The sequence below is a fragment of the Lepidochelys kempii genome, chromosome 15 (assembly GCF_965140285.1).
Source record: "Lepidochelys kempii isolate rLepKem1 chromosome 15, rLepKem1.hap1, whole genome shotgun sequence".
Taxonomy (NCBI): Eukaryota; Metazoa; Chordata; order Testudines; family Cheloniidae; genus Lepidochelys; species Lepidochelys kempii.
Genome location: NC_136394.1, coordinates 10,450,063 through 10,462,520, shown reverse-complemented (window position 1 = coordinate 10,462,520; position 12,458 = coordinate 10,450,063). Strand labels below are relative to the sequence as shown.

General features: G+C 41.9%; 1 protein-coding gene across 1 annotated transcript in view; it reads left to right on the top strand.

Annotated features, from left to right (window-relative positions):
* CIT (citron rho-interacting serine/threonine kinase) overlaps positions 1-7,303 on the top strand; it is a 94,989-nt gene extending 87,686 nt beyond the window's left edge. Inside the window, exons 44-48 of the mRNA XM_073313406.2 lie at positions 265-345; positions 984-1,062; positions 1,189-1,368; positions 3,255-3,588; positions 4,020-7,303. Coding sequence (XP_073169507.1) covers positions 265-345; positions 984-1,062; positions 1,189-1,368; positions 3,255-3,588; positions 4,020-4,043 — 698 coding nt within the window. The 3' untranslated portion in view covers positions 4,044-7,303. The remainder of the gene's footprint in view (positions 1-264; positions 346-983; positions 1,063-1,188; positions 1,369-3,254; positions 3,589-4,019) is intronic.
* The last annotated feature ends 5,155 nt before the right edge of the window (positions 7,304-12,458 follow it).

Below are 12,458 nucleotides of genomic sequence, written 5' to 3'. Positions count from 1 at the left end.
GGTAAGGAATAACAATTTTACCTTACTTGGTATAAAGAGGACTTGGACTGCAACAACTGAACTATTGAAATTATTCCTAAACCAGCAGTGTTTGCAAGCATTATGTCAATGAGGGTAATTTAATTCTGGCTACTGTAGAACTCACCAGCTGCAAAAGATGGCCCTCCTATTTCTGTTGTAAAAACCCACCTTTGCTTGCCTTCCTCCCTTTTAAAAAAAAAAATCCAGCCACAAGCAAATGACACTGGTGATTGTTCTCTGCAGAGTTTGGTGTCTTTGTGGATTCCTATGGAAGGCGCAGTAGGACAGAGGACCTGAAATGGAGTCGCTTGCCTTTGGCTTTTGGTAGGTATTGAACAACGTTTACCAGTTTTGTACTGGTTCCACCCAGTTCCAGTGTTCCAAAATATTCAGCATTCTGGGGGTTGTCACATCCCAGAAACAGCCCAGTGGGAAGGACCCCCTTCAGACTCAGTGGTTTCTAGTGGTTACAAATAATTATAAACCTAAATGGATGTAGCAGCCTTTCTGAAGCATGAAGAATAAGAGGAAAATGAAATCAAAGTGATGTATTTGATTAATATTCCCAGCCTGACAATGACTAAATTGGCCACTGGAATTTTTAATGATGGATGCTTGGATGTCTCTAAATAGTCAAGAGTCTGGCTTATCAAAATGAAACCACAGGGGCTTTTGCAGTTCCTAACAGATTTTTTCCGGTTAATAGTCCATTTTTAAATCCCTTTTGTGTGATGTTATGATTGATATAATGGTATTGGAGCAGACAGGCACAAGACAAGGCTTCTCTATGCTTGTTTCTTCCCATTTAGCCTTATAGTATATAGCGCTGCACAGAAAACCCACATCCTTAGTCTTCCCTACAGATTGCAGGAGGGCAAGAAAATGTTATCTTCATCCCGCAAGTTTCCTGACTAATTTTTACTAATGTAGAATCTGTGCATGGTGTTCTTTCTCTGCTGCAGCCTACAGAGAACCCTACCTGTTTGTGACTCATTTCAATTCCCTTGAAGTGGTTGAGATTCAGGCTCGTGCTTCTCTAGGGTAAGTCATGCTCTGCTCAGCGCTTTGAAGAGAAGAACTATGATTTGCTGCAGGGGTGGAGGCTTTCCAAGAATAACATACAACAAGCAGATTATAAAGATTTTTTTTTCTCTCCCCTTCACTCAGCACTCCTGCACGAGCCCACTTGGATATCCCAAATCCCCGGTATCTAGGGCCAGCAATTTCATCTGGAGCAATTTACCTGGCCTCCTCCTATCAGGACAAATTAAGAGTGATCTGCTGTAAGGGAAATCTAGTGAAGGAGTCCAACAATGAACACCACAGAGGATCCTCCGCTACACGCAGGTAGGCGTTACTGTTCTACATTCAGTGCCATTCCTCATGCTATGTATGCAGCATTAGTTCTAGACCCCTTTCTCCAATCTTATTGCATGACGACCTCATTTTGTTCTGGTGGGAGAAACTCAGCTTCTCTCAGAAGCATCAGGAAATCCTGCTGGTTTAACAGATCTTTTAAAATCCAGAGTTCCAGTGTCTCCCTTCTGGAAACCTGAACTCTGTGGCCGTACATGGATAACTTCCTCCACATATACTTTCAAAACAAAACAGGAGTGTTTTGTGATGTTAATAATACTGTTGTGAAAGAAGAGATGGCCCCAGGTGGTGATGAATCTCTGCACGCATCTGTATTGAGATTCTTTCTGAAATTATTTTAACTTGTGTGTCCAAAACAAATCTTGCTAGGGAGGTACATTTCCGAATGGTTCTAGACAGAGATGTATCCCAGCTGAGTCCACTTTCAGATATCCAAAGTCCCATAGAACAGGAATGTCCTGAACTTTTTGGAATTAAAAGAATTTACTTTAGAACCAGTAATTAGGCCATGGGAAGGCCTTCTGCATTGAAGTCTAGGGTGACTGCCTTCCTCATTGAAGAATATTTTGCATAGAAATGGGTTATAGTCAGTTGTTCAGAGATCCACAGTTGATCCCTAGATTAGTACTGGATGAATCAGAGATGAGTTTTTGCCACAAGTAATCTGGATGCTTTGTTCTCTTAATGTGACTAAGAAAACCTGTACCAATGTTCTGTTTTAGAACAGTAATAAAATTAGATGTTTAAACATCTATACACTAAATCAAATGTTTTTGAATAAAATATTCTTGAAATAAATTGCTTGTCCCTACTCATGGAATTAATTATTCCTTAGCTACAACAGCTGGGACTGACAGAACAGGATTTGGACCAGAAATGATATTTTAATGTCTTGCTGATGTGGCCATAGCTTGAAAGTCTAGTGCTAACATTCATTATTGCCATGAAAATAAAATACAATATTTAAAGGGTTGGAATTGTGGCTTTTAAAGACCATTTCAGGCCACTTGTATGTCTGAACATGACTGTTCAGATAAGTGACATGACTCAGATAAGTGACATGATCTTTTTCTGTTAAGCAGAGCGGGGATGAATTGGGCAGTGAATATTGTGACTGATAGTGCCCTGTTGAAGAGTGAAAAGTGTTACCTATAAAGTGAGAGCGAAATCTAAAGCTTGGCAAATTTGTAACCTCTCCTCCTATCCTCTTAATCAGAACGTTTACCTAGACGTCTTGTAACTTGTGCTTCTTGAACAAATCCTATGAGGTGTGAATTAATTTTTAATGCACTTTCATACAGGAAAAGTCTCTGGCTCTCTCCCTAGGAAAATAAGTAGTTCTCGTAGCTGTTCTATAGACGTGATCTGTGTTGAATATTCCTTCAGGAGCTGAAATGTCTGATTTAGTAGAGACCCCCCTAAAGCAGAGATTTCTGCATAAATACTTATATTTATCTTCAGAAGGAGGGTAACCCTCTCTTCCGTCATACTTGATTTCTGGCTGTAGCCTATTTAAAGCAACACTTCTCTATCTCCTTTCATGACTAGTTATTTAGGCCTCTCTAGGACACCACGGTAAAGAAGTAGTGCTGGTAATCTCTGTAATAATAACATTCCATCCAACCAGGACTGGTTTGGTGGGTGGTAACAACCCTTTGCACGTTGGTGCTGTTATACCCACAGAGCACACAGCTGGGAGCCTAGGAGTGTGGCTTTTCTGAACATGGAAGTGGTTCGCATTGTTGAGTAAGGCTGACTTAGCTCTGGATGCGCTTTCATTTGAACACTGTGGAGTGATTGGGGGGAAGAGATGTCCGCTTTAATAAAAATGTAACTTTAAGGTTTTTGTCACTCAGCTGTCCGCGCCCATTGTTTTTGAATGACAGCAGCCCTAATAAGAGAGGTCCCCCAACATATAATGAGCACATAACCAAGCGGGTAGCGTCAAGCCCAGGACCACCAGAAGGTCCAAGCCATCCTCGAGAACCAAGCACACCACATCGGTACCGAGAGGGAAGGACAGAGCTGCGCAGGGACAAGTCTCCTGGGCGACCACTGGAGAGAGAGAAATCTCCAGGCAGACTTCTGAGCACCCGCCGAGAAAGGTCCCCTGGAAGATTGTTTGAAGAGACCAGCAGGGGGCGAACGCCTGTGGGAGGTGCAAGAACTCCACTCTCACAAGTCAATAAGGTAAGCTGGAGCTCTGTCAAATGTCTTCTCATCTCAGGAAAGTCTCCCAGTGGGGAGTGGCTGTTCGTACTGCGAGAAGCCTGTGTGGGTGAGGGGCTTCAACCTAAACCCGCTTTAAAATACGTGTGCCATCACAGTACATCGAAACATATGATATGCATGGGCTGTGTGAAAATCTCTTCCAAAGAGAATATTTCCCCCCAGCACTACTTTCATGCCATGTGAAGATGGTGGCCTTCATCATTGGTAGGGGGGAAGATTCATGCCACATAGCATTTTTCACCTAGACAAGGAGACAAATGATACTCAGTAAAACTCTGCTTCCGCCTCCTGCTGAAAGCAGTGCTGCTTATATGACCTGGGACTACATATAGGAGAACAGGAATGTTTTACTGCATCTTGTATAACTTGTCATTTTATTTCCCTGCTAGGTCTGGGACCAATCTTCAGTGTAAGTCTCAGCTAGACAAACTTACTCCTCATCGTGATCTGCAGGAAAAACAAAGGAAATGTACTGAGTGTATGCACTCTGTGCTTCTGCTGCCCAGTCACCAAATCAACCTTCTTGGGCCAGAATGGGCTCCATGTCAGGAGACACGTGACTCTAACAAGGATTGTCTGCCTCTCAGTTTATTTCCCTGCACCTTCCTGCAGTCATACCTTTTGCACTTTGTACTACTGTTACTCTTTCAAGCAGTTCATAAACTTTTTGTACTCTAGCTTTAGTCCTTAACAGTTCATCAAGGAAATCAAATTGGGATGAAGATCCCAACCCAAATCTTAATGTGGTTAGCACCATTTACCAGATAATAAATCATAGTTTTGAAAAAGATGCTGGAATTTGTCATGGCCTTGTAAACTGAAAGGCAATGGTGACTCGGTTGCAATAGACAGCATCACTGGATATTCTCTACAGAGCTCTAGAGAATTAATCTGGATCCGTTTGTTCCCCCGCCACTTTCAAAGCTCATTCTCTTTTGTTCTCAGTAAAATTGCCCCAGTGCAGCTTTGTTCAGCTGGATGATGAGGAGGGCAGATCCCCTGATTAGATGGTCACAATCCCCCATGCCCTAAAACAAAGTGCATTGTCTCTGACGTACTGGGGTACAAGACTCTTGACCCAGGTTTTCTGCATGGCAATTCACTGCATGCTGCTGCACCATCACTCTGGCTGCTCTCTCCTTTTAGGTTGCTGTGCTAAGTATTGTATTGTACCTCACTTGTAAATTAATTGAAGCCTTTACATTACGCTGCAAAATAACCGCCATGATTTCCTGGAGAATTTGGCACAGAAGAGAGTTACAATCCTTATTATATGACAAGAGAACTACAATCACTAGCCCTCACCTTCACACGCCCCAGTGTTAAACACAATCCCATTCAGAAATTGTATCAAAATCCTTATAGTCACCATTTTCCACAGAGGCCACTCCTCACAGTGGTTGACAGGTTGCCTCCCGGTTCCCCAAGAACTTAAAAGGAAAGCATGCGAAAGCAAGTGCACAGAATTGTCATCTCTCAAAACAAAGTTCTTCTTTCCTGTTCTGATTGTATCTTGTTGTACAGTAAAACCTAATAGTCACGGCACTAGAGGATACTTGCAATAAACAGCTTTGGCGGTTACCGAACACCTCACCTTTGCTTTTGCCTCTAACCTCAAGCCATTTATTGCTTCATATTCTCCAATGCCATGAACATTATCCCTTGTAACTGAGCCAGAGAGCAAATGATTTTCAAGGCAGGTTTTGACCATTCAGTCTGCTTCAGCGACATGCTGAGTAAACAACCATGTTCTCTATAAATGCAAAAGAGTTTTCTCGTTGGCCAAGCCTTTTATCTTCTGCTTGTCCCTTGCCAGCCAGTGCTAACCTGTCCAAGACACCCATAAACCTCCGAATGCCTTGTCAGTGCCCTTTGGCGAGTTTCATGGATATTGTGTTCTGTTCTCTTGTCTGTTGGGTTATTTTAGACCAGATGATTTGGCAGGAAACGTGCTGAAATGTGTCTCTTGGTCTCAGTATTTTGAAAGGTCACAGAGATCAGTCTTTAAATCTTTGCATCTCATGGAAGATCTTCATGACCTGAGAAATGGGCTTGTCAAGTCCTGAAAGTGTATATCTTGTGTCTTGTTTGTGAAATGCTTCCTGCTATAGAAATAGCTCAAAGGACTGTACATATTTACAAGAAACTTTATATTCGTAACAAAAGGGAATTGAATCAGTTTCTACTTTTTTATTGTAAACTGTGCATTTTTCAACACTAGCTTTTTGTTTTAATGGTGGTTGTGGACAGCCATCTTCAGACATTGGAGGGGCCTCAGCTTAATCCTCCCAGATCCCATGAAGAAATATTGTAACATTAAATTGCAATCGAAAGCTTGTTAGCATAAATGAGGTTTTAGGTATCTAAAAGTACAGGATTTTTCTTCATTACCTTTTTATTATTGACAAGGGAGGGAATCAGAGGTACAGATCAAGCTCCACCTGGAAAATATTGAACTTTGTTGTTGAACAATAACCAAATAAAACAATTAACTATATTAACTAGCATGGTGAAATGACCTTTTCCTTCCATGTAAGGTACCACTAAGCCATTCTAACAGATCAGCCAATATTTGGAGCTACGTAATTGATAGGAGTGTAAGCTTACCAAAGAGCTCACCTTCGGAATACTCTGCCGTTTAGCAGACATCTTCCCCTGAACGAGTAGCATAGGTGCTATCAGAAAATTAAAGCATATTGACTTGGACGGAAACAGAGGTGGATTTGACCAGATTTTTACCTAGTAGTGGTGAGCCCTTAGATACACACCCATTGGTGGTGGTAGAGATACACGTGAATATCTGGGAGAAGAATCTGGCCCTTGGCAAATAATCCAGACACACAATTTCAGCTCGGAATAAACCCCTTTAATTGCCAACAGCATAGTCTCGTGCTGCTGCTGCTCTACTGCAGCGGTGTTTTAATAGGAAGGGGACCAGTGAGTTAGTCATCCCACCATCTTAATATTCTGGTGCTGTAATGCCTGAGAGCTGCAATTTTTTAAAAGCCTACACAAATATAATTCAGATTGTACTCAATCTGCCAAGTTACTGTACATCTTAATAACTTACAGCTGGTGGGAAAACTCTCTCAATCAGACTTAAATGTAAATACAACTATTTTTAACGAAACAATTTTTACCGGGTCTGAAGAATTCTTTCACAGGAAGAGTTTTTAATATTCACTCTGCTGCCTGCGGTGACTTATTTCATTTCTGTCATTGTTTTGTGCACATAAATACCCCCACCCTCCCTAGGAAGGGTTTTCTTGGTGGGCGTGTGCGAGAACGACTAATAGCTACTATTCCACTTTGGTCTACACGACATTTTCCATGGAAATGTTCTGCATAAAGCCAAACTGCTTGATTTATCTATTGTGCCTGCTCTCTGATGTATCTGATGAAATGCTAACTTGTTAAATGTTCCTTTATTTCTATTTTAAGAATACATATTTAAAACTCATTGTTTCAGTCCTATGGTGCATGATCAGAATTGTAACAAAACTAAAATAGTTCAGCAACTGGTGAAGTAAAATATTTATTAAGCCTTTTGACTACCATGAACACTGCACAAATTCTCACGGTCACCTTGACTGTAGCGGCACTGGTAAAATTTACTGGAGAAAAAGCATTGTGTCTATTGCAAAATTCTTCAGGTTTACTCACAGGAAGGAGAAATACTGCACCTACCTCCAACTCTAGCCTTCCTGCAACAGCCAAGACACACCAAATCCAAGCGGGCATAGAAAGTAGCAGCTACACTATCCCCCTTTGCACCCAGATTTTCCTTGTGGAGGGATTTAATTCATTGGGTTATAGAAAGTGAGCTCAATACAATGAATTGGACTCATGTTCACTTCTGGCAGGAATCCAACCCATAGGGCTGGCTACGGTTTAACAAAGTGTCGCCCTGTGGCCTGCTGCTATTTCACGAAAGGTCAAAACTGACAATCGAGCATGTCACTGCTTCAGTTCAGAGAATGTGTGTTCCAGAGGAAACAGCCCCTGCCCCAAGAGTGGGACTGGAATATGGCCCTGGGTATTACGGTTGACACCTGCTATCAGCTCCGGCTGAGGAAACTGGAGTGGCTGAGATGGAGATGGCCTACGGCCCTATTGCCGTTGTGTAGTGTGGTGTGACGCTGACTGGGGATTAGCCTTTAGCACCAGCGGGAGACCCCAGAGCAGTGGGAGCAGCGATTCATTCTGCTTCAGCCCAGGAAAGTGGAGTCACAGTGACGACCGTTAACTGTTCTCCATCATTTGTCGGAGAAAGGTGAGAAGTAATTAAAGGATCTTTCTGCATGTGTAAAGCTGGGGATATACTACACTTAGGCCCACATATAAAGATGAGGGCTGAGTGTCTATTTAATTCCTAGGCATGGCTGGATGCCGAGGCTGCTATTCAATTACACACAAAGGGCTGGCCCTGTGTGCGGCATACGACTCAATGCAGGTGCAAGAAGGCACTTTGTGACGCTAGTTCAACAGTGATTACTGTTGAAGTCCTGAAAGGCCTTCAGGCCCACTGCCTGTAAGAGAGAGCACTCCTATGAGCTGTGTTACGACCGAATCTTTGCCTGCTTGAATTAAAACCACCAGATTTACCACACGCAATGCTGTTTGGCAAAAGAAATGTTCAACAGGGGACAAATTTTTTTCAAGATCCCAAAGTTAGCTATGTAACCCCTCCCCAGCCAAAAAGTGTGTGTGGCACTAAACAGATGACAAACCACTGTCAAATAACTACACGAAACAGATCTATGGGTTTTGAGGTGAGGCCCTATCATAAAATGGGTGTGCTGCAAAAATTTCAGCCGGCTCTTGAGCCTGGCTGGCTTTGTTTTTGACATGGATGTATGGCCACCTGCCTTAAAAGCAAGCACCTAAAAACATGGTCACCCAGGAACTGCATGTTTGTTTAGTGTCCAGTGTGGCCTCAGCAGTGGTCCAGATTCCCTCCTTTCTGAGCTCCCTCAAAGCACAGTGAGCCACTATAACTAAGGCTGCGATTCTGTGAGAGGTTGTGGTTTTCTGTGACATTCTGCAACCTCCATAACTCCCACAGCTGCTTGGGTGCCCTGTGGCTAGCTGCACCAGCCACGGCTTGGGCAGCCCCCAAGTAGCCAGTGTGGCTGGAGCAGCAACACCGGGAGCTCCAGAGCAGTGGGGAACAGAGATTTAGTCATCGTGGGTATTTAAGTCATGGCCAGGTCAAGGGCCATGAATTTTTGTTTATCACCCATGACCTACCCATGACTAAATGTTGGCCATGTGCCAGAAATTTGCAGGAGCCATTCAAAGGCAGATTAACCTTTGTGTTTGGGCGTGCAGCTTGTCATGCAGGGGTTCTACTGGATGCCATGGGAAATAAGGCAGAGACTTTATGCACTGAAGCTTTGGGGGTGCGGGACAGACTCTGGGAGCCACTGTCACATTCTTCCATTGCTGCCAGGGGCACTTTCATGTTCAGTCGTCCTCCAAAAGCAGAATATGTAACAGGTCAGCCATTGGCACAATGGGCTCAAACATTTCCCTGTCTTCCCCAGCAGTGTGAGCGCTGCCCTGCAGGGCCTCAAACAACGATGAGCTTTAACTCTCTGAACAGAGTGAGTTCAAAACACAGCACGAGGCTTTTTCTATTTGGCAATCCCTGTGGGGAAAAGGCTTATGCTGCACCAGCTCTCCCGCTGTGCCGATTTTCTGGAGCCCAGCAAAAAGAGCTCTGCAGCCCCATGGTGGGCCAGCCTGTGATGCAATATAAAGAAGGCTGCAGCAGCCTGTTATTTATAAATGGTTGGCTGACAGCCTCCATCTTCAACAAATATTTGTGCCCATCTTCCTCTGCAATGCTGCTGGAAAGTTTTGAAAGAAGTGATCCGGGTGTGGACATAATTGGAAAATACATGAAGCTTAGCTTAAGCTAATGACTTATTTGAGCACAGCTCTTCCTTCCTGAACCTTTCACTCATGAACAATTTATATTTCTGTTGGGTCACTTCAAGGATTCCTTTTTATTCTCGTATGAATTAACCCTTATTTATTCAAAACATGCATCTAGGTATCAATTTCCCTGCTTGCACAAACACTATTAGAGAATAATCACTTCTTGAAATCTGCTATTACAGCTTTGCTTTAAAACCAACTCTGATTGGATCTCCCACTAACTATTCCATCCCCTTCCACATCCTAGTATCAATTAGCATGCTAGGTGGCTAGTGCACTTAGCACACATGTCCTAATCTAGATCATTACTCTCACATTACTTTGAAATTACAGCTGTTATCTATTGCCAAACTTTAAATAGTGCATGTAACTGACCGGCGGTGGCTTCAATGTCAGTATACTCTATTAGCTAATATTTATTAGTATATAGCTTTTTTACTCTGCAGTACACCTTGGCAAACTATTGTATTACCAGGCCATGCCGACGTCTCTGGTGATCATTTAAATAAATAACTAGAGGGTTCTGTGTAACAGTGAGACTCAGTGGCTTATAGCCAACAGTAACATGGGAAATGGGTGGCCAAGTGTTAGGGCTGTCAAGTGATGAAAAAATTAATCACCATTAACTGTGCAATTAAAAATTAATTGCATTAGTCATGATGTTAAACAATAATTAGTACTATTTATATAAATATACTGATTTCTGTTACAACATGTACAGTCCTCACTTTATTTTTTATTACAAATATTTGCCCTGTAAAAAACAAAAGAAACAGTATTTTTCAATTCCCCCATTTCAAGTACGGTAGTGCAGTCTCTTTATCATGGAAGTTGAATTTACAACTGTAGAAGTACGTAAAAAAAACCTGCAAAAAAAAAAAAGTAAAACTTTAAAGCCTACAAGTCCACTCAGTCCTACTTCTTGTTCAGCCAATTGCTCAGACAAACAAGTTTGTTTACATTTGTGGAAGATAATGCTGCCCTTGCTTTTTGTTTACAATGTCACCTGAAAGTGAGAACAGGTGTTCATCTGGCAGCATTGGATCTGGCATCGCAAGATATTTATGTGCCAGATGTGATAAAGATTCACATGCCACTTCATGCTTCAACCACTATTCCAGAGGACATGCATCCATGGTGATTAGAGGTTCTGCTCAATAATGATTCAAAGCAGACCAACTCTATCAAGCTCACCAAGCAGACCAACGCATATTCGTTTTCATCATCTCAGTCATATGTCACCAGCAGAAGGCTGATTTCCTTTTTTGGTGATTCGGGTTCTGAGGTTTCCGCATCAGAGTGTTGCTCTTCTAAGACTTCTGAAAGCATGCTCCGCACTTCATCCCTCTCAGATTTTGGAAGGCATTTCGGATTCTTAAATCTTCTGTCGGGTGCTGTAGCTATCTTTAGATATCTCACATTGCATTCTCTTTGCATTCTGACAAACCTGCAGTGAAAGTGTTCTTAAAATGAACAACACGTGCTGGGTCATCATCCGAGACTGCTATAACATGAAATATATGGCAGAATGTGGGGCAGGAGACATACAATTCTCCCTCAGGGAGTTCAGTCACAAATTTAATTAACACTTTTTTTTTTTTTTTTTTTTAACAGCATGGAAGCACGTCCTCTGGAATGGTGGCAGAAGCATGAAGGGGCATATGCATGTTTAGCGTATCTGGCACGTATATACCTTGCAATGTCAGCTACAAAAGTGCTCTGTGAACACCTGTTCTCACTTTCAGGTGAAACTGTAAATAAGAAGCAGGCATCATTATCTCTCGTAAATGTTTTGTTTTTGAGTGCAGTTATGTAACAAAAAAAATCTACATTTGTAAGTTGCGCTTTCACGATAAAGAGATTGCACTACGGTACTTGTACGAGGTGAACTGGAAAATACTCTTATTTTTACAGTGCAAATATTTGTAATAAAAATAATATAAAGTGAGCAGAGTACACTCTGTAATCTGTGTTGGAACTGAAAATCAATGTATCTGAAAATGTAGAAAAAGATCCAAAATATTTAATAAATTTCAATTGGTATCCTATTGTTTAACAGCGCAATTAAAAAAATTAATCACAATTTTTTTTTGAGTTAATCGTGATTAATCGACAGCCCTAATAATTTAGTATTTCCACACTAAGAGATTAAGGTGTTTCAAATGACAAAGTACTCTTTTTTTTGTTTTGTTTTTTTTAAAAAAAGTGGGACTGCGTTGTAATGTAAGTTTATGCTGTCTTTATCACATGACCGTGAGCATCAAGTTTTTGGTGTGGGTATTTTCTTACTTTTGAGACAGCCTTTCATTGCCCTGATGTGGGCAGACGAGGTGAAAGCAATGGATATACTTTGAGGCACCACTGTGGCTGAGATTCCAGCTAAGCTAATCTGCACGGCTGGAACTGCACTTAATGCTTTCTTCTCGCTGTTCAGAGCCCTCCCCATGCCTAGACTTCCTGTTGGCCCATGTTCACAAACATTACAGGGTGTGCTGTGCCAGGTATAATCATCTCTCAGACATTCTCACAGTTGTTATTAACCGTAACAAACTTAAAACAGACCTTTCCGAGCAGTCAAGTATACCCAGCATCACGGAGGCCAACAAATGGAGATTGCTCAAGCTGCTTGAAATGTGACAGCCTTAAACAAAAAAACAAAACAAAAACAGGGGTAGAGAGCAGTCAGTTTTCCAGAAATGAAATCCTTGGGTTTGCCAATGGCCAAAGCTCATTAACAGCTTGGTTTACTCCCCCTTCACCAATCTTAAAATGTATTGTTCTCTACAAGTGTGTGATGAGAAGATGTGCGTCCAAACTTGGTTTTATAAAAGTAAAGTAGCTACCAATTTAACCAGGGAGAGAAACTGCATAATTAGCCAAGCATT